The sequence below is a fragment of the Chamaea fasciata genome, unplaced genomic scaffold, assembly GCF_029207755.1.
Source record: "Chamaea fasciata isolate MVZ Bird 193981 ecotype frontalis unplaced genomic scaffold, bChaFas1.0.hap1 SCAF_27, whole genome shotgun sequence".
Lineage (NCBI taxonomy): Eukaryota > Metazoa > Chordata > Aves > Passeriformes > Sylviidae > Chamaea > Chamaea fasciata.
The window spans coordinates 5,928,804-5,954,533 of NW_027094112.1; the positions used below are offsets into that span (position 1 = coordinate 5,928,804).

The following is a 25,730-nucleotide window of genomic DNA, read 5'->3' on the forward strand; positions in this document are numbered from 1 at the left end:
CTGGTTTCATTAGTTACCATCCTGGCACAATGCAATTAGCGCACATTATGCATCAGAGATATATATTGGTCCACCAGTATGTATGGGCTCTTGACCCTGGTAGTGAGAGCCCGCTGATGCACTGGAACTTCTTTTTGCCTGTGCGAAGGAGCTAAGCCAGGTCAGCTCTGTGGGGATACCCTGCTGGCACAGAGCACGAGCGCTCCCCATAAAGTCACTATTCATTTCTTCACATTAATGGCACATATGAAACGGAAAGTGATACCTGAAAATCTCCTAAATGGTCTTGAGGGCAGCATGATGCGCTTGTAACGCTTGGGAAAGGCAGCACCAAAACCAAATGTTGAGCAAAAATCTTTCTGGTGACTCGTTGAGTGAATACGGTCTGGTTTGTGCCTTTGTGCTGATTACACGCTTTGTTTCAGTGCAAAACCATCTAAAATGCACCACATTTGAATTTCCTTCTGACTCTGGTATTCTGAGAGTGCCCTTTCCACCACTGTGAGTGTGAAGAGAATTTCTGGACCCACAGTCCCCAGGTTATCCAGCCACAGGCACTGCTACCAGCCCCAGCACCCAATACAAGCCTCACCCAGCAGGGAAGCATCCTGCACCTAGAATCTATTTTCACAGTAATGATGGAAGCAGTGAATTGGACAGCAGTGAGTTTTCTGAGTTGCTCCGGTTAGGGATCACTCTGGCAGGTGCTGTGTGATCGTGAGAACTGCCAGGAGTACTGGCTGCTGTCCCCTCACCCAGCTGATAGCAAACTCTTTTGCAGCCAGGCCACACAAAACCAGTAGCATCAGGTGGAAGTGACTGGGATGGAGGAAGCACCCCACAGACACGGCAAACAGGGTAGAACAGCATTACGTGGTGACAAGCACTCAGTGACTTCCAAGTAAGGACATTAAATAATTCTTTGATTGATCTGAAGGCACCTGCTGCTGTGAGATACTTCACCAAGGGCTCACTCAACAGGAGTATTGTCAGAACCCTCTAAAAAGAAGAAGATGCCCATTGGGAGGAGCTATTTCCTATTTGTCTACTGCAGCCTGTTTACCTCAAAATTCAAAGTGGTAAATTACTCTGACACCACTAACAGCCACAGCTGCCTTGATCTGCCAGGTGCTTTCCAGCTCCAGCAGATACCATGAGAATGTCTTCAGACTGACCATTGGGTTACTGATACATCCTTGAATCTGAGTGTTTCCCTGATTATTATGATCATATTTTAAGAAATGGGCAGAAAAATGGAGCAAAAGTTATGAGGATAAACTACAAGAATCATAGATCGTCTGTTTCCACTTGTCACTAGAAACAAAAGTAATGTTGTTGATAGAGATCACTGGGCTCAGAGAATATAAATCTAACCATGATTAAATTCTGTTCCCTGTGAGCTAAACCAGGAACTCAGCTGCCGTCAGGATAGAGATTACAGATGCAGTTACAGTCCAAAATCACTACAGAACAATTGTGCTCTTTATTTTTTTCCAAAAAAACCATTTAGTAGAACTACAAGGAGCACAACTTGAAAAAGAAGCAACTGCAAAAGATGCATCCGCACTACTCATCTTTCCCCTTCTTATCTCCCACTTCCCGTGCTTTTGATACCTTTGGAGAAGGGGAGGATGATTCCCCTTCTCCAGGACTGACCTGGCAGGAGTAACCTGCCCCTGGTGATACCTGAGCTAGAGAGCCTGGGGCCTTCTGAGGAACAGCTCATCTCATTCTAAAGATGACTGTTACGTTTGCCGAGTCAGGTGTGTGCCCAGGGGTGCTTGCTTCTTTCCACGAACAACATAAAGACCTCAGGTGATCAGTACAGAATGGAGAGACCTACAGTGTACACCGAGCAAAGCTGGGTAACTGCAGCCATGCGCAACCTCGTAAAATAAAATGATTCAGGCAACAGTGCAGAGTAACACATCGATAAGCTCTGATTCCTCAGAGCATTTTCTTACCTTGGATCACAAAGAAACTTGGTTTTTTCACCTTCTTCTCTCCAAATAAGCCATTCTCGGAAAGAGGGATGAACAAACATTCGCGTCATGTCTCTACGTTTGATAAGAAACATAGAAAGGTTCTCCATCCTCTGCTGAAAGTCCTCCCACTCCAAAGTGCCCTCAATGTTACCTGCATTAATGGCCTGAAAAATATGTTCATCTGTTAATGGGTGCAGAGAAGCCACTGCTACATTCAAGAGAGGCATGACCCGATCAAAGGAAGACTGTGTTGGGAACTTCATATTGCACTGCAACAGGTACACTTCGGACAGGGACACTGGCACCACTTTGTAGCTGGAGCTCTTTAGAACAAGGTATCCTTTCTCTATGAGATCAAAAGTAAGTTTCAGGTATAGGTAGGACCCTTGGCTCAAGGTCTTGAGGTGAGAACTGAGTTTGCCAAATGTCGTGTTGTCCATTTTGCCATTGAGAGAGATGTTGTTCTGGATCTCGGAGCTGCTGTGTATCCGATGAAGGATGTATGCTTGCAGGTCCTGGTCGATGGCTTCATTCTCTTCCAGTCTATCCAAAAATATTCTGTGGAAGGGCAACAGCTTAATTATTTCCTACAAAGAAAGAAAGAAAAAAAGACACTCATGCTGGCAGTGTTTACCATCCATTAAGTAAACTTAATTTCTATTACCATAGCACCCTTGAGACTCCTTTAAGACCTTCCATCAGGGCAAGAACACTAACAGCTTGTGCCCTCAGGGCCTCACACTCTCACCTATAATCAAGCAGGTTGTGTGTGAAACATGACGAATAAAAACAAGGAACACTGTTTCTAACAGTACATCCATGGAAAGGGGTGGCAAATTCCCACAGAGCAGTGCCCTTGTTATTCCTATCCCTCCCAACCACGGATTGACCTCCCGTCCCTTTTGCTGTCCTGTCAGAGGGAATGGACATCCAGATGGAAAATCTGAGGCCACAAGAAATTTGCTGAAGCTGAGACCAAGAACTTCCTTGGGAGCATCCTTCTGCATTCCTCATCCACAGATGCATGGAAATACCAGGACAGATATTAGTGAGTATTTTCCAGTGCAAAGCAACTATGTCTGTCTGCTGCAGGACACTGCACTCAGGGGATGCTCATGTACTGAACTCCCTGATTCAACATAAACCAAAGACCATCAAAGGCCTCTCCAAAGAAATTCTTGCCTCATGTGCTCTCAGCCACTGAGAGGAGAGAAGTGATGCAACAGATCTGTACAAAGCCGACTCCAGAAAAGCCAGAAGCTCTCCAACAAAATAGAGAGGGAGAGCACAGTGCGAACTCAAGCTGCAGTGAAGACTTGAGGGATGCAAAAACCCTAATTAAATGAGGACTTTACGCCATTGGGATGCAAATTACTTACAATTACAAAAAGATTTTCTCCAAATGATATTTAATTTACTCCATTACTGAGCAAAAAATGGACCCCAGCACAGAAGAGCAAATAGTCGGTGCTCTCCTGGATCTTGGGAAGCAGCTGCCATTACCAGGGGCAGGGACTATGTGGGGGCTGGCTGCCCTTTCTCTACCACAGCCCATCAGGTCAATGACACAGTTTATCCATTTTGGGTCTCAACATACCTGTAGACTAGTCCTGACTGTCACCACCAGCTTCAGCCAGGAAGGGAATTTTCCAATCATTTTGCTCAGAAATGATACTATGGTGTCTCCGTAATCTGGCTTGTGAAATTCAGCCTCATTTAAACCATCAATTAATATAATGAAATCTTCATCAGGGATCTTCCTCTCTGAGAGAAAGAGAAAAAGCATTTATTGGAGAAGCTATAGACACACAACCATAATGTACTGCAACATCACTACGGAGTTTTAAACCACGACCGGGTATTGCCAAAGAAGAATACGCCCACAGTAGCAGCACTTTTTAAATGATACATTAATTGCAAATTGACCTTTACAGGTCATCTCCTTCCACCCTCCAGCTGGGGAAAGGGACATCTTCCACTAGACCAGGTTGTTCCAACCTGGCCTTGAAAATCCTACAAAAAGTCAATCATGGGACTGTTCAAACAGGATTTCTTTTGCAGCTGGAGAATATAATAACCCAGGTGATGCTGAAAATGCAGTTGTTTTCTCTGTGTCAGACACTGAGAGCTGAGTGTGGCTTTACAAGTAATGATAGAGATACTTTTTGGACTTGAATCTCAAGCTCAAGGGGTATCTTCTCAAAGGCAGTTTTGCCTAACAAGACTCAAAACCAGGTGCAAAATGTGAAATCTGAGTCTATTGATGGCACATGCTATTCGCAGGTACTACAAGTCCTGATCTGTAAAGTACTACAGATAAACTCCTGCTATCAAAAAGCTCAATAGGCACAGTAGCAGGTGTGTTTTTTACTTTAAATTGCACCAGAAACTTTTTTGTAAAGGCCCAGCACAGAATGTTCATTGATGGCGAGAGCCTGTGGTCCCTGTGTTATTCCAGGGAGAACAGAAATGTGCAAACACTGTGTTTGGGACTGCTGCGCATCTTCTCCTTCCTTCCATCAATACGTTTCATTTATTTCCTACTCCAATGTAAACATACACGTGAAAAATACGTATTCTGCACTATAATTACTCTAGCTGCTTTTTCAATTAACTTGTCAGCAAGATTTTGGGTACATACACTAGAAATATACTTTATTCCTCTCTGAAATCTTGGCGTGAACATAGTACCCGAGTTTTATACCCACATCTCAGATTCCTCATAAAGCCTAAGGGAGAGAGGAGAAAGCAGGGGAAGAATCAGAACTTTGTTCTCCTATATATTATTTAGATTCCTTGACATTAAATATATATATATTCATATATTAATTGGAGAAACACAAATCTAACTTTCTCAGTGACATTCACCATTAACACCTGTGTAGTAGTTTGGTCCCAGTAGCACTAAAGCTTCAACAGCACTGTGTAAAAGACCTGCTGGTACATTAACAGAGTCTTAAATATTATGTATTTTAGAACCAATTTTCAGATACTGTTCATCTTGTTACAGAACACTTGGTGCAAATTAGCCTGCCAGCACTCTAAACCAGCAGGTTTGAAACGTGGGAGTGCTGGACAATGGCTGTTGAAGTTGTGTTGAGGGCAGAGCCCAAGAGGAAAGGAAAGAAAAAAGGTTTCATATAAAATTTATCCACCTCTCAGAATTTAAGTCCAGATAGGGGTCAACCCCCTTGACAAGAAAAATAAGAATCCTCCAAAACACTCTGACTTCAAGAGCTGAAACATCTCCCAAGGAGATACTGTAATAACCAGGAATTATTTTCCTTTAGAGCCAGGTTCCTAAATGTATCCTTCTTCTTTTTGCTAAGAGTGAGGGTAGGAAAGAGCAACCGTGCTCCTTCCACAGTGACATTTCTCCATGCCAGGAAAGCCAACTGCTGTCATGCTGTGCTGGCTCTACATATGCTTTGTGCCTGGTGGAGCTGGGCAGGCTGGACCCAGATGCTGCTGCTCAGAGCTTGGACACAGTTTTGAAGAGCTGATTTGAACATCAGGACTTTGAATCTGGCAGAGGCTGCATCTATTTCATGTTGGATCTTACACTGTAGTGTGTAGGGTGGTAACAAAATTATCTGAACTATTTTTGCAGCCAAGATGCAGCACAGGCACAGCAATAAACATGATTCTGCAGGACAACAGTCTTGAATTCTGCAATGCTCTGACAGTTTTCATGGCAACGAGCAAAGATCTTAAATTTAGTGACTGTCACAATGAATTAGTTATAACATGCAGAGGGGAAAAAGAAAAGAAGACAAAAGCAATGCTGTATTAGAAAAAACTCTAAGTCTGTAATTAGGACAAGGCTTGTCACCGGCTCCTCCAGAAGCTTTTACACAGGGTGTGACTTCCATGATACCAGTCCTTTGGTGAAAGCTTCAGATTCTCCAAAGCCCACTAAAATAGTGGCATGGAAGGGGAAAAAAGTCAGCCCTACACACATAAATCAGAACATGTTGCTGTAAGCAGTGCTGTGAATGGAACTGGTTGTTTTCACCTTGAGAACTGCAAAGACAGGTTTGGGATATGAAAGAAGCAAGAAAAGGGAAAGCCAAGTGGCATACTGGGAAAAAAATTCCTCCCTGTGAGGGTGGGGAAGCCCTGGCACAGGGTGCCCAGAGAAGCTGTGGCGGTCCCTGGATCCCTGGAAGTGCCCAAGGGCAGGTTGGAGAGGGCCTTAAGGTCCCTTCCAACACAAACCATTCCGTGATTCTCAGTCTTCCCAGCTTCTCCAGATCCCACCTCTTCTCTTCAGCTCGAGAAGCGATGCAGACAGATGACTCCATCGCTTTGTTTAAAGGCAGAGATCCAATCACGCATCATTTTTAAAATCATAATAAAAGAAGGCGCATGGGAGGTTGGGGCAAGCGCGGGGAACATCGATACCTTTGTGCAGGTTCTCCAGGGGCTCCAGGACCCCCCTTCGGAAGGAGGCCATGGGGTCCTGCACACAGGAGCGGAGGCTGAGCAGGCTCTGCAGGTGCGGCTCGCGCAGCAGCTGCTCCCGGTAGGCGACGAACTGCGGCGAGCGGCAGAGCAGGGCGGCCACGTTGTGCACAAACTCGGGCACCAAGCAGGTGTAGGCGTTGTCAGCCTGGCAGTAGTGATAAGCTACAACCTAGCAAAGAGAAAAGAATGAAAAACTCCGTGTCCTCATCAGAGCCACGTCGGGACAGCTGTAAAAGCAGCAGCTTTTCCTTTGGTGAGTTTGATCTGTTCTGGCAGGTGAAGTCTTTAAGAGCAGCGAGTGCTAACTACCCATGACAAGAATCCAGACAAATCAGCTGGTAAAAACAGGCACTGATTCTGAAAATGACTGGACCTCCCACTAGAGGAATAGATTAAATTAAGCTGTAGCTGTTTGCAGAGACAGACAGTAACAGCAGTCAAGGACTTAGTGCGAGGAGTAACTCATGACTGCTTTCTTGAACTTACTCTTTATTTGCTTTGTTTCCACATATCAAACTCTGTGGAAGTGGACAGACAGCACTCCCTGAGTACATCACAGTGAGGCAGTACCTCAGAAGTACAGCTTCCCCTGAACTGGGGGTGGTGTCAGGCTCCTGTACTTTACTCATACACTGTGATCCCAACGTTCCATTCAAAAAACATCAATTAAATTTTAAAAAGTTCCCTTTTTCCCAGCTTTCACCTGATTTTTCCAGCTCAGCAAACTCTGCTAGAACGCTGCTACATTCTGCCCACTTATTAAAATAAGCAGAAAACCAGTGATACCTTCTCAGGCTATGCTGCCAACTTTCTTGTTTTCTTTTGCAATATAGAAAAGGCCCTCAAAAATCTGTCCCTGCTTGTGAATCCCTTGGGAAGCTGCTCTGCCACCACTCCACCCCAGCTTCTCCTGCTCCCTTGCTGCCTCCAGCCTCAGGCACCGCCTGCCCGTTTGGAATGAGCCTCTGCCAGGGCACAAAGCTTTTCTCCAGTTCCCATTCTGGACTAGGTTTTCTTTCCAAATATCACTGAGTATCCAAAAATATCCCAGCAAGGCAGGTGGGAGCAGTTCTGTACCAAATCCACCACTGCCCTGGAGCACTGCAGCACAGAATGTCACAAAATAAACTGCATTTTTGAACTTGGGAAGGACAATATAGCTGAGGACACTGTACTCCTCTGGAGCTTGGGGCAGCTGGGATAAAATGTGCCCATGGCTTTGGACATGATGAAGGCTTTCTGTCTCTCCACCTGTAATACCTATCCCTTGGATTGCAGAGATGTTCCAGGGGGCCAGGGCAGTGAAGGATGGTACCAAGGAATGAACACATCAGGCTGTGGGGTCCTCACCCACTGCTGGTTCAGCACTGGCTTTTCATTTCCAATGTGAAATTACCAGTGGGGTATAATGCAATAATTTCCTTTTCCAGTCAAAACGAGGTGTGACACATGCAGTGATGAGAAAGCTGGGCTGTTATTTCAAGCATCAAGCCCTAATACATGTATTTAAGTTTTAATGGATACCTACAAATTCCTTGCAGAATTTTTCCTACCAGCCAGTTAAAATATAATGAATTCCCTTAGAGAAAAGCACTATGTAAAGTAATTATAAAGGTAATGATTTCTTTTCATCAATCCTATTTATTTGGAGATTATAACTTGTGCATTTCACAGAATGAAGTTTGTAAGTTGCCATTCCTTGATACCAGGTTCCACTAACAGAAATTACTCTGATTTTCTATGCAATTGGTGTGCAGACACAAAAATAAAGTCTCTTTCAATAAGAGGCCAATTAATTTCTTCCAGGAATCTGAAAAGTCCTGTCATGGAAAATGGGTCATGCATAATACTCTTGACAGGAATGGTCACCATCAGATTTTGGGACACAATGCAATTACAACACAATTAATTTCAGCCCCTTCCCATACATTACAGTTGGACTTGATGATCTTAGAGGTCTTTTCAAACCTTAACCATGCTATGATTCCATCACTCCTCATCCTTGTTTTCGATTTACTGATGTATCAACTAAGCCTTATAACCAGTGGGATAAACGTAACGCCTAATGGGTGGAGCTGAAGCTAAAGCAGTAAGCAAGGAAGATTCTGGGAAGTCAACCAAAGCAAAGGCAGAATGACGTTCTCAGAAAATGCAACCTGAGCCAGAATTTCATCTTGATGTTATTTATTCTCTGTGACATTTTCTCTATCTTCAAATCACAGAGAGGCTGCCAAATCCAGTGCTGTGAGTGGAGCCTGGTGCTGGGGATCGGGCTGGGAATCAGGCTCCTCACTTACATGGAGCTGGGTAGGAAGCAGTTTTCTCACACTGTAAAACTTTTCAAGGCTTCCAATCCTGTTCCACCCTTGGGAATGAGACAAGGTTAATGTGAGAAGTGAGTGCAAGAACCTCCAGGATGGCCAAGGGCTGGTGTGGATGGAACTCACCCTGAACAGGTTCAAACTGTTCCTTCCACCCTGTATTTGTTGAATGCCCGTAACACTCTGGGAAAGGTCCCTTTCCAATTATTTCACCTTAAATACTTCCTTAATTGTTCAAGGTAATTTCTCCAGGAAGAGGGATGGATTACCAGCTTCACTGCTAAGGATTCTCTTCTGAGATATGGGTGACCATATCCAGACTTCGCTCAGCATCTGAAATGACCACTCTGTTCTATTCATGACTTCATCTTTGAAACTGCCAAAGCAGAACGATGAAGACCTTATTTGAATTCTCTCTAGGTGTTTAACCCAGGTCTTCAGGATCTCTTCTCCCAACCCTTCCAACACCAGTCTCTCTTTTTTGCCATAATCACTTCCCAATTCTGCCTTCATCCAGCTTCATGTGACCTTCACCTTCCTGCTGTCCGAGCGAAACAGACGCTGGATGAAGGATGTTAAAAGCAAAACAGCTATTCCAAGCTTAATGGAAAACACTGGTGGATAATCAGGCAAGAGCCACGTGAAAGGAGCAGGAGGAAGAAGGTGAGAGGGCAAAGGAGAGGGAAAAAAATGAGACACAAAAGAGATTGTGTATCAGTCCTCAAGTACAGAGGGTGAGAATGGACTGAACTGTGAGAGAGGAAAAGAAAAGGAAGAGAAGGGGAATAAGTGACATGGCAGGGGAGGGAGAAGATGACAGTAACAGCAGGAAAGGCTGGAAGGACAGCATGAACATCAAAGGAGTGGGAGGGTGTGGAGATGGCTCAAGGGAAATAGGTTATTTTTAATTATTAGCACAGGCCAATTTTAAGCAGTTCTCCAGCACCACTTCTGAAACAGAATCTGCTCCATTTAGGCAGCATTCCTTTGCCATCACACCTCCTTTGTGGTTTGTCTTGGCTTCCTTCTGGAAGCGTGCTGTGCAAGGACAGCCAACCCTCCTTGGACCAACCTCCCAGACTCCTGAGCTCACAGCAACCAACTACTTGTTGCTCCAAGCCACTCCCTCCAGCGCTCTTAAAGGGCTTCAGCACTCTCTTTTAACCTTTAACAAAGATTTTTTTTTTTGGCCCATACAAAATAGCTTCAAAAAAAGGCAGTCTAACACTTTGACCTGCCACTACGCCACATGCCGGGCACAACGCTGGCTGTGATAAAGGAAATGGCCATCAGCACTGCACATGACTGTGACCCAGTATGTGGCATGTGGTGACCCAGTTTATTGGGAATGTTCATTACTTTTGCATAGTCGAGTACGCTGGTAAATGCCCTCTGGAACTCATTAGTGGCCCAGGGCATCAAGGCTCAGCAGCAATGAATCGCTCCACCTCTGTGTAAGGTACAAGCACTCTCTTTTTATGTGCCTGCAGCAATGTTAGTGATGCTTTGGATATGGCTTGGAGGATGGGGAGAAGAGCCTCTGGAGCCACCAGCTGTGTTCAGCCTCAGCAATATGCACTAATGCAATGGATGTGCAGCTCCTCCACCAGCTGCTCTGCACGGGACACAACCCATTAGTGCAGCTGAACTGGGTTTCAGGTCCATTTGTTTAAGTGCTGCTACCACAAGCCACCACACAGCATCCAGAAACCCAAAGAATAAAGCTGTTCAACGGGTTGGTTAAAACTGGGTAGTCAATCCATTAAAAATCCTTTGTGAGTAAAGGATAAACCTTCAGGGAAAATGGAAGGCCAGCATGGCAGGACTGAGTCGAGCTTCTGCTTGCCAGTCAGCACTTACTTAGCTCTAAAATTAATGATTTGTTCATCTCTGACATTAAGAGCTAAATGCAAACTTTGCCCCCAAGAATTTACTGTACAAAAACCTGGCAGAAAAGTACAACCCTGAGTAATCCAGAGGAAAAAAAGCAACTGCTTGTTCACCTTTCATTTCTGTCATCATAGATACACAGCTTCTGAATATTGGGATAAGTGACATTTTCAAAGGGAAGGGAGTGGGTGAGAGGACAACGAGCTTCCCACCAGCATTCTGGAGCCTGCGCCAGCCATCACCTAGGACTATTTATATATTGATTAATCTGCTTTTGTAACGATCTGCATTTCTCCAGCACAGTGACCTCAGCTCAATCTGAGAACATCCTGCTCTGCTCAGTGCAGGCAGAGGTGGAACATCTGCACACAGCTTCATCCAGCTCCTCACATTTGGTTCATCCAGCTCTTAAAATAACCCTGACAGTTGTGGCTGTCCATCACTGTCAACACTTTCTTCTGTACTTCAATTCTGACTTTAGCGTAAACGCGACTATAAAACACACACATCCAAGAAATACTTTTCCACCCAGACTGACCAAAGGGTTCTTCCCTTCCTTTGGCTCTTTTTCCTTCGGCTAGTTGGACAAAACCTGTCTAAGGAGACCATCAGCAGCTCTTTTTTTTATTCCACAGCTCCTGACACAGGAATATGCTGTTCCTCTCCCCCTCCTCCAGCGCTAAAGGACATTCCAGTCTTTTTTTTTCTCTTTCTTTTCTTTTTCTGTGGTAGACTTAGGAAAGCCTTTAGCTTATCTATATGAAGGTTTTCCGAAACTGTCCCCACAAATGCCTGTTGGAGAATGTGGCATCAGACATTCAGATTTAGAAGTTGAATTATTTTAACCACCTAGTTTACTATTGCCTACTAGCCATTCGGTAGTTTTCCTCAGCTAAGAGTTCAGCATCTTCAAAGCTCCAAAACTCTCATGATGCCTCAAAGGCAAGACAGATGTGTGATCAAGTTTCTGAAGGAGGCGACTGCACGCACAACGAAGAGCTCCACGCTGTTATTTTAACAGATTTCCGATTCTGTTGCCAGGTCAATAATGGTTTTTCCCCCAGTGTCACTCCGAGACATCAAACCCCACAGCTGCGGTAGGACAGGGAGTGTTTGTTTTATCGAGGAGGACATCACATGGTACAGCTCTTTCCAAACAAATCAATTCATCTGCTGTTGACAGCAAGGATTCCTCAGTGGCGATGCTGAGTTGTGCTACCCAGGAGGCTACTGTGAGTGCACTATGCACGTGACTCCCAGCTATCAGCTTGACAAACATCCTTAACCATTTTATTTGTCTTTATTTTTCTTCCTGAGGCTCGATAATCCATCACACTCACTCTCTGTAGTGTGCTGCACAGCCCTTCTGGAAAAGATTTTGATGCAATAAACCAAACTGCTGTTTATGACAAAGAATGTGAACAGGAACATGGAGCTCAAAGAAACTAATTACAAAATTGAACAAAACAAAAAACCTCCTATTTTTTCAGAAAAATTTCCATTCAGGGCAGGAAATGAAGCTTTGAGTGAGAATTTACGCATGGGCTTTATTTCAAAGCATGTCTTCATCCAGCACACCTGGAAGTCACCCACTTTTCCTAAATAACAAACCACTAACACCTGGTTACATGTCCCTTCCAGCATCAGCTGTCCAAGGACCATTACCTGCAGGGATTGTTTTTCCTTTGCTAGCCAGGGAATGGGAGACGAGATGCTGGTCTCCAAGGATCCCAAAAAGGGCAACAGCAATGCTGGGAACAGACCCGAGGCCTCTGAATGCTGAATCAAGCCATGCACTGCTCTGAGTCATCCCAGGAACTGTTTGCTGAACACGATGGAGCTTTTTGTAAGTTACGTGTGCTGTGTCAGCAATTCAGGCACAAGAAGTGATTCCAAGTGCTCTAAGGTCAACTCATCAGCCTTGGCATTGATCCCTTCATCAAGGCCTGATGTCTGAAAGCTGGGGAATGTTATTTCTGGAATCTGCCTCCATTTACAGAAGTGAAGATTTACTGGGAGATTAATGATCTTGCTCCCAGTGGGTAATCCTGCTGCAGGCACTATGGGCAGCACATCTCCCAACCTCAGCTGTTGTGTTCTGACAGCAACACATTGGATTTATTCTACAAAGAAAACTTAGGCTAAAGGATGAGCAGGACCTTAAAACCCTTCCTGAAGAGTCTGCAGCCAAGGTATAACAACCTATTTTTACTTTAATTTTTACTCTAATTTTTAATTTTAAAAATTACATTTTTAATATAATTAAAATTAAATTTTAATTAATTAAATTTAATTTTAAAGGATTGTTTTTAGCTCTTTCTCCAGTGATCAGAGATGCCAAAAAAGCTTCAGTGAATGATCTATGTCACGGATGTGACACAGTGTTTTAGAGCCATATTCCTTACCTTTTCCAGGAGGAAACTGAAGGTAAACCAGCATCCATTTATCAATTACAAACCCAGCAGGATGACTTAAGCACTCAGGGGAAGTGATGGATGAGGTATTTTAAGCAGAGATAGCACACTTTACTGCCCTTTCTGGTAGTCTGCAGAGCTTCAGATTTGCAAGGAATACAATGACTAATGCATCCTGAACAAAACCAGACCTGGGCATTGCATTCCTTTCAAGAACTCCACGTGGAAGAGGAGAGTATCAAATCTCTGCATTTATTTACACAGCACATGCTCCCTGCCCGGCCATCTGGGTGCAGCAGGAAAGCAGACAGGACAATACAGCATCTGGCACAAAAAGCCAAGCAAAACATGTCCTGGCAATAACTTAGAACAGAGACTTTTTTTGCTACTTTCCTCACCACTACAGAATTAGGGTTAAACCTCAGCAATACAATAAAATTCAAGCTGTAAATCTCATGTCCATAAGTGACAGTGTTCCATATGTTCCATACAAACCACTCCTGCCATAACAGCAAGTAATTTGTGTATTGTTCCAAAGGCCACGGTCCACTTTGGAGAATTTTCTGAAAAATTCCCAAGTGCACACGCAGCATTAACACTCAGCCAGTGCCTTCCCCAAGTACAGTATCTGCCCTTTTCAAACAAAATACCGCTCAAACACTGGGCAATTTTGTTCTCAGTGCTGAAGAAAAAACACAATTATTTCAGTAATTGTGTCATATCCTAACACTTGTAATGAGAAAGTAGGGGGGCTGTGAAAGACAAACCCTCAGAGTAACAGGGCAGTGCATCTGACGTAGCGGGAGTTTCATTTTAGAGAAATAAATTTTCCTGGGTAATAAAACTCCTTCCAGAAGTCTCCCTCGAGGCTCCCCAAGTGAGCATTTGAACGCACGGATTTTCCAAGCGACGCCAAGCAGGAGAACTCCCACGGAGTCCCATTAAAAGGGCCGTTTTCTCGGCCCCGAAAGGCCCCGGGTGTGTCCGTACCTGCGAGGCCAACCTCCGCATGGCCTCCTCCTGGCGCCGGCGCATCTCGGGCGTCCCCGGGCAGCTCCCGCTGGCGATGGACGGGTGGGCAGAGGGCGGCTGGGCCAAGGGCAGCTCTCGGTTGGCATCCACATCTGTCCACGGAAAGAGGGAAGACAAGCACTAACATTATTATCACAAACCGTGCAGCTGCTGTTTGCTATGCATGGCAGTTAAAATACTTCTCACAAATACTCTGGTTGGGATTTCAGGGATTTCCAGGCCAGAGGCTTCTCAAGAAACTTCTTTTGGAGGCAGGAAAGGACCACTAAGAAAAAGCCTTAAGCTTGTCTTATTCATCTTCCTCACTGTTATTTCACTGGCTTTAAGATAATGACAATAATGGAGCGAACTGGGCCCTCTGGCAGGCTCTGCCCTCAGGTTTGGTGGATGTGAGTGCAGAGATTTCCTGCTCTGCACTTCTGCCAACACATCTTCCTTTGTTACGAACAGTTGCTGGTTAATTTGGTTCCAAGTCCTCCTTCAGCACAGACAGCCAATTCTTCTGAATTACAGGCCTATTTTCTAACATAAATAAATGAAGCACCCCAGCTAATAGAGCCACCTGAAGTCCATTAATTTAATCAGGGAGAGAGGAGCAGGAGCAGCACAAGGATCTGGAAAAGGCTTGCAAGCAAATAATAAATTATCCTGGAACCATCTCTGGCAAGTTTAACTGTGTTCTAGTGCATTTTAGCTGCTTCTTTCACCTGGAAAAGCAGAAATTGGCTTTACCAGCAGACTGCTAAAGAAGCTCCTCCACCTGGCCTTTGTGGATAAATTCCCAAATTATTTTTATTTTCGTTCCTAAGTACTCATATAGAGGATTTTTGAATGACACCACAACATGCAGCACTTGGGAATGTCTAATTATTGATTATTTTAAGAACACCACCACTCTGTGCTGGCAGAGGATTCTCCTGACTGGATTGCTGCAGTGCATCCCTGAGCTTGACTGGAAATAATCATGCAAACAATGACCCATTTAATGGCAAACAACAGAGGAGGATGACTGCTGCCTCCGTAATTAAACCCTGAATGTGTTAGAATGAGACACATTCTTGATTCTGAGCATAACACCACTGTCACCTGTATTAATTTTCTGAGAGAGGAAATAGAACTATGAGGCTCTGCTGAAGCCAGTTTAATTAGCTGACTGCACAACTGCCGTAGCAGAGTCAGACCACCTGATTAGCACGTATAAATTAGCATAGATTTAATAAGCATAAGAGATTTTTTTTCAGCATGTGGAAAAAGAAATTACAAAGAAACTTATCACAGAATCTGGGATTAATCATAGAATATCCCGAATTGGAAGGGACCCACGAGGATCTTGTAGAATAATTATTACCTTCTATAGCTAGACTAGTACCTGTGATCTCTTTAGGAAATCAAGTCAAATTAATTATTGATTCTGAAGGTTTCCATTCTAATAACTAAAACTGAGGAATCATTCAGCTTTCAACTCCACGGACACACCAGAGTGAACTAAATGTGTTAGGTGGAACCAAGGATCTTCATCATCTGTGTACGAAGGGTGCAGGGCACCTCACGTGAGAAATCCAGCTTTTAGTCCAGAAGGAGTTAAGCACAGTCATCTCTTTAATGTCCACCATCACCCCAAACAGATGGGGGACACACACTTGCAGCTGGTGCACTGCAGAGCTGCAGCTGAAATATAGGAACAAGCCCTGCCTTTCACTACACATCGCTCATTTAGCTCTGACAAGTGACACTGTTCAACATGCCAACCTCAGTGACATTTCGGCTCTTCCGACAGGGCAAGAGGACAGCATTTCAGTAAACAGATTTAACTACAGCTTCACTGAGATACAGTGACCTACATCCTTAAAGATACCTTCAGGTACCTAACTCAGTATTTTTAGTCCTGTCTGACTCACTTACTGAGAGCTGAGTGATTTTAAAATGTTGTCATCTCCACCAGCAAACCTGCCAGAGAGTAGTGATGGGAACTGGATGGGAACAGAGGAGGTGGAGAAATCTCGGGTCCTGAGCCTACATGGGCTTGTGACCTGCATGGAATATTTATACCATGATTGAATGAGATAAACAATCCATGTGGGAAGAAGAATGCACAGGCACGGATTCATAATCATAGAATACTGCCTGCCTGATCTGGCTGGAGATGTCACGAGCAGGGGGATTGGACTACATGACCTTTAAAGGTCGCTTCAAACCCAAACCATTCTGTGATTCTATGATTCTAAAATTGGAGTCTTCCCAGTCAGAGAAAGTCTGTGATGTTTCTAAGCCAGACAAGTCAGAGACAGATTACTCTGACTCTTCAAAAAGCAGCTTTGGAACAGGAGCAGTATACAAGCTGCCTGTAGCGGTACCTAGAGGGACCCCAAGAGAGCTGAAGAGGGACTTTACACAAGGGCATGGAGTGATAGGACATCAGGGAATGGCCTCAAGCTGAAGGAAGGTAGATTTAGATTAGATATGAGGAAGAAATTGTTCCCTGTGAGGGCGGGGAGGCCCTGGCACAGGTTGCCCAGGGAAGCTGTGGCTGCCCCATCCCTGGAAGTGTCCAGGGCCAGGCTGGATGAGGCTTGGAGGAACCTGGGATAGCGGAAAGTGTCTCTGCCTGTGGCAGGGGGTTGCAACGAGAGAACTTTTAAAGTCCTTTCCAACCCAAACCATTCAGGGCTTCTATGACATATTTCTCAAAGGTCCTTCCTTTGCATTGCAACAAAGACTAGGCTGATTTCTTGGGCCTGAAGAGAAATGGGATTGTTTCAGCCAAGACCACTCTAAAAGTCGATGTAAAAGCTCTCTGAGTTTTGGAGACCCGCGTGCTGCTGTCCTTACGTTTTGGAGAGGCGTGGGGGCTATCTGAAGCAATCTGCCTCATCCTGGTGCCGTGGCAGCTGAGCGCCACCAGCCTGGAGATGATGGCGGTTTTGCCGAAGCCGATATTCCCGACGATCACCACGCCGCGGTTGACGCTGGCGTTGGAGCTCTGCAGCTGCGCATCGATCTCGTGGAACACCCAGTCCCGGCCCACGAACACGGACTCCGTGGTGATGCTGGGCACCTCGAAGAGCAGCGGCTTCAGGGAGATGTCGGGGGGTCTGTAGGGCGCGAAGCGCACTGGAAAGGGAGACATGGTAGGATCAGAAACAAAGTTTTAAGAATTGAAACACTGCTGCTATTATAATGCAACTGTCACAAAAACGGGGGAAAAAATGCAGAAGGAAAATATGTAGTGCTACAAGGGTTTTACAAGTGTGTCTGGAAAACAATTTGATTCTGTTCCTACAATAAAGTTGAATGTTTTGGATGCAATCACTGCAAATTACACAGCCTTGGCAAGCTGCTGCCTCCGAACATATGGAAATTTGGTCTGTCAAACCTTGCTTTCTTCACTTACTGCCTGCTAATGCACTTCTAGAACTGCCTCAGCAGCCAGGAGGATTGCATTACGGACTGCCATTCAAAGCTCACAAACCCACACTTTGGGGGCTCACGTGTTTGGTACAAAGCCCCGTCAGGCTGTACCAGGTCGAGCATGCTGGGTGAAAACCCAGCCTGCGCCTTCCAGCTCCCCAGTTCCTCACCCCAAGATGGTGGGCTCAAAAAAAACCCTAGAGAAGAGGAAAGTCTCATGTATGGCCAAAAGAAACCCCTCTTCTATGCACAGGGGAGAATAAACCAGTCTCATGGCACAGAAACAACCTGAAAATATCCCAAATGAGCTTTCTTGGCCATTTACTCATCTGTGCAACAAAAAATTATGGGGCTGAAGCATTAGCCTGGCGATGGGCTGCAGACTCAGGACTGTCACAGTAACAGCTTAAGCACGTGGTGGAATACTGAGCTCAGATTAAAAGAGGGATGAAGGAAGTTGAAGAGGGATAAAGAAGTTGAAGGATGGGCTGAAATCCCAAGGACACGGAGCAAATCGAGCTGGAGCTGCCTGGGAATAAGCAAAACACTAAAATGTCAGCCCTGGCTCCTCCTCTCATTGCTAATGTCCTTTTTGTGGAATTTGCCACTGAGAACCACAAAAATTTCCCCTCTCAAAAGGCTTTTTAGAAGTCAAGGAGCTGCCTGAATGCGGGCATTGTGAGCATCCCTACAAGCGCTGGCTGAGCTGGTGGCCCTGTCACTGCACGGGGCTCCTTCCCCACTGGCACACTGCAGAACGTAACAGGGAACTGCAATCCCCGGCCTTGACTGAAAAAATCAGAAAAAACAGTAGTAGTCCATGAAATTTCTCATTTTTATTAACTTATCAAAGTCTTAAGCCTGACGAGACCAGCTGAGAGCTGAGTTATTCATCCTGGAGAAGAGACAAGAGAAGGCTCAGGGATGACTTACTGCAGCCTTTCAGCGCCTAAAAAGGCTCCAAGAGAGCAGGAGAGGCACTTAGGACAAGGGCCTGAAGGGACAGGACAGGAGGGAATGGCCAGAGGGCAGTGCTGGATGAGGTATTGGGAAGGAATTGTTCCCTGTGAGGGTGGGCAGCCCCTGGCACAGGGCGCCCAGAGCAGCTGTGGCTGCCCCTGGATCCCTGGAAGTGTCCAAGGCCAGGCTGGACACTGGGGCTTGGAGCAGCCTGGGATGGTGGAACGTGTCCCTTCCCATGGCAGGGGTGGAACTGCAGGAGCTTTAAGGTCCTGTTCAACCCAAACCATCCTGGGATTCTGGTTTTCACATGGACATGGATGAAGTGGCTGCTGCCCGAGTTCCCCGCTGTGCTCCCACCTCGCAGGTCCTGCTGTGCCCGGGCGCTGGCCACGCTCTGCCGTGGCATCCGCAGCGATGTGCGCAGGGGAGTGTGTCTCTGCTCATCCAGGTAAGCCAGATCCTCCAGGTGGGCTGAGCTGGTGGCTGCCGGGAGAAGGCAAAGAAGTACATCATTTTTCAGTTTTTAATGAAAATACATGGAGATGTAACTACCTTCAGACAACAGAGCTGACGTGAACCAAGTACCATTTCCCCTGGGAGGAAGTAAAGTGTTTTGGTGACTTCTTCTCATGTTTCATTGGTATTTGCTCTGGTCTGGTCTCCTGTTGGCGTTCTCAAATAAAAGAACATACATGGAAAATGGAGACATGGAGTCTCTTGGATCTGATCTCAATTCTGCCAATCACAAACTCAGTCACGTCTATGCAAAGCTGACAGAGACACTCAGTATTTCCTAGAGGTGAAAGACAACTCACTGGTGCATTTTATCCTGAAGCCCTCAATCTCTTCTTCACTGATTTTAGAGGTATTTAATATTAACATTTATGTTAACATTATTTAACATTAACATTATATATTAACATTTATGTGTCCTTAAAGTCAGAACTAGCGGCAGAAAAATTAAACTTTCAAAAGCTCAGCAAAAATACACTAATAAATTAGGAAAATGTTATCTGAACTAATTAAGATACCTTTACTATTCCAATGGGACTTGCTCATGGGAGAATTTAGTTTTCTTTACAATGCTGGATTAAATAGGAATAATTTACTGGTCTCTGCTGAAGGTGCCATCACTACACCGATAAGCACAGTTGGGGCAGACAAGAACTAACACTGGCCACAAAGTTGTTTTGAGAAGATGGTAAATTCAGAGAGTATACTCTGTGTAGTAACTCAGCACTGCTCACCATGGGAAGCCGGTGTGCAAGATGTGCTCCCACAACCGGGCTTCTAGAAAGTGCCACCTAAGTGCTAATCCTTGAATCTCAGACATTTACCGTGACCCAGATGCACCTACCCAATCCACCACTCCATTTTGGCCTTTACGTTATGCAACAAAGTGCAAGGTGAGATTAATCGCAGAATCACGGAACGGCCTGGGTGGAACAGGCCCTTAAAGCCCATCCAATCCCATCCCCTGCCATGGGCAGGGACACCTTCCACTATCCCCAGGTGCTACAAGCCCTGTCCAGACAGCCCTGGACGCTTCCAGGGATCCAGGGGCAGCCACAGCATCTCTGGGCACCCTGTGCCAGGGCCTCACCTGCCTCACAGGTAAGAACAGGATGTAAGAACTGCTCCCAGGTGTAAACTGCTAAGTGACAGCAGGGACACAATACATTCAGTGACTGCACTTTGTAAGCTGCTATAAAAATGGGTATTTTTGTGCTGCTTTGGAAGATACTTGGGGAGAACCGTTAAAAAAAAAAGCCAAAAAGAAAAAAAGGAGAAAAAAAAAGTCAGCAGATATAAGTGCTGCTATGCTTTGCTTCCCAAGAACAGACCGTATACAAATTCAACTGCATTTGAAAAACAATAAGAGAAGAAGAGCTGTTTTAGCAAAGCTGTGAATTCACGATTACCTTAAAATGTATAACACCATGGAATATCACCAAAAGAAGGGCAGCTTTTTGTCCCCTCCCAGCTACACTGTCTCCACACTGATGACCTTGAGGCCCAAAATTAATATACCTATTTTCTGGTGGGTTAATTTTCAGTTGGATTAGTCAACTAATCTGGTTTATCAAGTGGTCACCCAACATGTGTCACTGGAGCAAGGACATGGAATTGGCAGCTCAGCATTAACTCTTTGAGCAATGTCCCATTTAAAGACAGACTTAAATCAACCCTGAAACTACACTTGGTTTCTCTTTCCCATCATTCAGGCACAAAGATAATAAGGTTAAACTGCTTGGGGAAAACCACCCACATAAATCCATTACCTAAACCCCATAATTTTCTGGTGCCATAAGCATATAGCAGCTGATATGTGATAATTTGATGATAAAATGTTAAGCCAAATCTTGAATTCTCATCATAGTTTCTTCCACAATTTAACCAGGAACGTGAACTGTGTCAGCTGACACAGTACTTCAAAGCAGCAAAATCTCTACCAAAAAATAAACATCCAGAAGGAAAAGTTGTTCCTGAACTTTACTGGATAGATAGTTTCCTCTTGAAATAGTATTTGCCTCTAAGTGCACCAAGCAAGTCAACAACTTCCAAAGACAATTAAATCAACACACATGTATTTAAATTTATGGTGCCCAGCCTACTCTGTTTGCTTTGGAAGGTGTTAGCACAGTGCCATTTGTAAGGAATTCATCTAAAGCAAGCAGGCTATGCAAGCAGAGTTTTTGAGGTTTTTTTCTATCCCCTCTCTTCAGTCTGAAGTATCAGGTTTTCTACTGCACCTCCATGCTCTGGGCTTGTACTTCACCATCTATAAATCTCATTTCTACATCGCTTTTAGGTCTGTGACTGGCCAAAGTGGGATTAAAAAGGAAAACTAATCCAGTTATGCAATGCAGCCTGGTTCACCAAGGGATGCTGATTTAACAGACAATATCCCAGGCTCTTTGCTCTCAGAATCATCTCTGGCCTTTCAGGAGCAGCGTCCGCCAGGACTCAGAATTCAAAGTGTGGATTTTTCCACAAGTCCACACAGACACACAGACAACACGTTTTACCCCAGAGAAGTTATCCAGCAAGAAAAAAATACGGGGAAATAAAGGAACAGGAAGTAATTCCAGGCAAGCAGCTTTGCAGCAAAGCTTTCATATTTCTAATCCCATCACTTTTTTCTGCCCTGCTGTTATCAGCTTCAGGGCAATGCTCAGCAGGCTGGCAAAAGACATCAGTAAGGTAAGGCGCAGCATCATTTAGAAATGTTTCAAAGAGCAGACATGAATTTAAATGAAAATAATGTTGATTTTATGCCAAGACAAAAAAATTCAGTCACTAGCAAACGCCAGGTGCTGTGAGGTGTGAGATGTTTGGGGCACAGTCCACCAGGAGAGATGGGACCCAGAGCAAATCTTCTGTAGACAGAAAGCACCACCATTCTCTTAACTCCAGAGCTCTTAAGCCCTTCAGAGAACATCAGACACTTGATTTTGCTTGCAATGAATCCTTTGAAATAACAGAAATGGCTATGATGTCTTGGCACCTTAAATCCAAGACATTTGCATTGTAATGACAGTAAAGAATCTTTTTTTTTTCTTTTTAAACATATTCTCCCGTAACCTCGTTGTTCAATTTTGTAAAAAAGCCACCATAAACTGCTAAAATAACCATTAACCATCAACAGAAACAGTTTTCCACAGAGGAACTTTCCATTTAGAACCAGGAAGTCAAACAAAAAACCAATTTTTGTCATTCTTAAGGATGATGACTCCAGGAAGGAGATTTCTTCTTGGATAAGGAAGCACAAGAAGGGCTGTGGCATCTGTGTGCTGTGTCTGGCTCTGACCTAAAGGCACAAACACGAATTTCTTACCTGCTACTGAATTTGGCCGTGGCATAAGGTAAAGAGGGATTGACTGCACTGACTGGGACAGGACCGTCTCCAGGTTCCTCTCGGGGATTTTGTTGAGGCTGTAGGTGGAGGCCGACATGTTCTCGTCCACGCGGTACAGGCAGGAGTCCATGCTGGATTTCTGGGATTGCCACTGTTTCAGGTTCCCCCCAGATCCAAGTTCCTTACTGCTTTCCCCTCCGTATTTAGTACGTTCCACATTTTCAGAGTAACTTGTCAACGTAGCTTGAAGGAAGAAATTATAAACAAAATGAGTAACAAAGCAAGAACGGCTTGAACACACGCTGCTCAATGCTGAGCTGAGCCACGCAAGAGCCAAAAATGATCTTCATAATATTTTCCACATCCACATAAATCAGAGATTATGGATTTTAGTTTAATGATAGTGTTTATGCTTACGACTTCTAAAAGAACATTTAAGCTCTCGTGTTTTGGCTCATACTGTTAAAAGCCATTTGTAATTACAGAGAGTATTAAAAATTCTGTGCTGCATTGCATTTAAATACACCATTCCAGAAAGAATAGAAATTATTTAGGAGGAAACACTACCATGGCTCTTCACGTCTTTCAAGTGGCATCATAGTTTCTACCTTTCCATTTCCAGGAAATGTTTGCAGAAGTTTGCCAAGTCTTGCAAGGTCTGACACTGAGAAGCCTCCACTGACCTGCCGGAACAACCAGCTCCCAGGGCTGAGTTTGGTTCAGAAATTGAACCCCTTACCTCATTTGACTGACAGTTTTTTATGAAGCTTTAACTGTAATCCACTCAGTTTCCCCTGTATTATTTCATTTTACAGATGAGGATTGCAGCTATATTGACTTTCCTACTGGGAAGTGACAACACTCAATTGATCCAGAACATCCCCACATTCTCCCCATTTGCATTAGCCCCTGGCTGTAAATCCCTTTGGGCTGTTGACTTTCCTCTCATCTTTAGTCCCCAATATATTCATTTAAGGTCATAATCTCAGTCACTGAGACAAGGTCCCAACACTCACATCAACTTATCTGAGTGCGTCAGAGAAACACGGGAAGGTTTGGGTTGGAAGGGACCTTACAGACCACCCGGTCCCACCCCTTGCCATGGGCAGGGACACCTTCCACCATCCCAAGTTGCTCCAAGCCCCATCCCCAACCTGACCTTGGACACTTCCAGGAACAAGGCAGGAGCAAACTGGGCTAGTGGAATTTAGAAGCCACAGCTTCTCTGGGAAGAAGAAGTCTTTCTCCATCCTAACAGACTCCACGACAGCTTCAATCTTCACCCCTATTTCTATGGCTTGGTCAGTAGTGCGTTTCTTTCTAGGGAGTGGGCTCAGTATCTTTGCATCCCATCAAATGTTCCAAAATTTAGTTACTTGCAATGTGTTTTGAAATTTAAAGCCAATACATGCATCTGCTAAGAACTGGTATTTATTTGTTGGCATTTATACATAGGCTTGTTGTCAGGTAAACATATTTACGATTTAGAATAAGAAAATTAGTTTCACAAACTTTCACTGTTCACACACTTCTCTTGCTCCCTCATATTGTCTAAGAAATGCGTTTGAAATGATTCTCCATAAAAAACTCCATTTCAAAGACTGGGTTTGCAGGGCAAGGCATGCCATGTTTTCTATTCACAGAAAAAAAAAACAACCCATCGATCCATTAGAATCCATTAATTTTAAAAGCCTATCTCAGTATGTGACTAATTAGTCTTTGTAGAAACAAATCAGCAGCTGACATCAGTCATCTTCCAACACATCAAACCAAGGAAAAACAAAATAACCATGTGTCAAAATAAGTTTTCTCTAAGTGAAACAACAAAAAAGAAAAAAGAGCTATCAAGTCCTGCTGCCCCTTTTTCTAATCAACAATTTGTGTTCATTTTAAACATAATTTTCACTAGTTTACACTAAAGCTGTTTTATGCACAAACTCATCATTGAATCAGGTATTTAGGACTGTTCCCTGTGGATTAATTTACCTGCTGAACAGCCCTGGATGATCTAAACGCTGCTACACATGCTGAAGTGATGGCTCTGTGGATTTAATCTCTTCTAGGGGCTATTATAAACCAAAATAATTTTAACTTTAGTTAAAAAGCAAAAGCATCAGGTTAGCTGTGAGTCAGCAACATGAACCGACGCGTTGAACACGCCTCCCATAGTGTGACCCCCACAGCTGCTCAGACACTACACCTTCACAGCGACAACTGGAGAAAGCATACTTCAGAAAGGCAATTCCAGAAAATTTTCATTACCTCCAACTACTAAGATCCAAAGTGATATTCAGGGGAGAAAAGCTGTGAACGCCAAGGTGGCAGATAAATACAATGAAAGTGCAAAGATTTAGGCAGCTCTGAAGTGGTCAGGAATTTGGATCAGGTGATCATTGTAGGTCCCTTCACACTGAAATATTCTAGTCTATCCCATCCCATCCCATTCCCATTCCCATTTCCATTCCCATTCCCTTCTTTCCCATTCCATTCCATTCTGACAGGATGAGAGGAAACAACCTCAAGTTGCACCAAGGAAGGTGAAGATAGGATTTAAGGGAAAATGTCTTCATTGAAAGGATGGGGAAGACCTGGAACAGGCTGTCCAGCCCAGTGATGGAGACACCATCCCTGGAAACACCCAAAAAACATGTGGATGTAGTACCTGGAGACAGTGCAAGGGGACTGGAATTAGCTGGTCTTTAAAGGCCCCTTCCAACACAAACTACTCTATAATTCTATGATTTTTAAACACAAGGACACCTCATTAATCAAAAGTTAAAAAAAATGCAACCTTTGAACTGACAGCATGCTCTAAACTGGGAAGGGATAAACTGATGAACTCGAATCTACCAAAGAGCAGGAATTTTTGCCTTAAGCCATCTGCAGAGAGGCAGATCTTTCAATCCCATTCTCCAAGGGACTGAGCACATCAGGGCACAGATGGGACATGCTAGGGGTGCCACTGGCACACAAGAGAAAATGGGAGAACCCTTGAGGCTTTTCAACTGCTTAATCCAGACAAAAAAAGCACAACCCTGGCGAAAAAATATCTTGCCACGCCTGGGCCCTGCTCCATCAGATCACTGACCACAGTGTGTTCTGGCAGCTGCTGGGAGCAAACAAGACACTGCAGGGAAGGATGGGACAGTGTGTGAGTCACATGTGGAACAGGAGAAACCTGACATGCACAAACAGCTGAGGTTCTCTATAGCACCGAAGTAATGCCACAGGGCCATAAATACAGACAAGTGTGCATAAAGACCTATGTATTTATAGATACATAGCTGTATATCCAGTCTCCAGATCATCCGACTGCTGGAAAACACATAATGAATGACATCCCATGGAAAGCCCCTCGGATGAGGTGCCCGTCCACAATCCTGTCTGCAGC

General features: G+C 44.5%; 1 protein-coding gene across 4 annotated transcripts in view; it reads right to left on the reverse strand.

Moving 5' to 3' along the window:
* The window catches only part of TANC2 (tetratricopeptide repeat, ankyrin repeat and coiled-coil containing 2), a 167,253-nt gene that overhangs the window by 39,827 nt on the left and 101,696 nt on the right, over positions 1 to 25,730 (reverse strand). For all 4 annotated transcript variants that reach the window (XM_066205359.1, XM_066205358.1, XM_066205356.1 and 1 more), the window contains 7 exons: positions 22,319 to 22,582; positions 18,838 to 18,963; positions 16,939 to 17,220; positions 14,068 to 14,201; positions 6,390 to 6,621; positions 3,583 to 3,749; positions 1,965 to 2,572 (listed from right to left, as the gene is read on the reverse strand). In XM_066205359.1, coding sequence (XP_066061456.1) covers positions 1,965 to 2,572; positions 3,583 to 3,749; positions 6,390 to 6,621; positions 14,068 to 14,201; positions 16,939 to 17,220; positions 18,838 to 18,963; positions 22,319 to 22,582 — 1,813 coding nt within the window. The remainder of the gene's footprint in view (positions 1 to 1,964; positions 2,573 to 3,582; positions 3,750 to 6,389; positions 6,622 to 14,067; positions 14,202 to 16,938; positions 17,221 to 18,837; positions 18,964 to 22,318; positions 22,583 to 25,730) is intronic.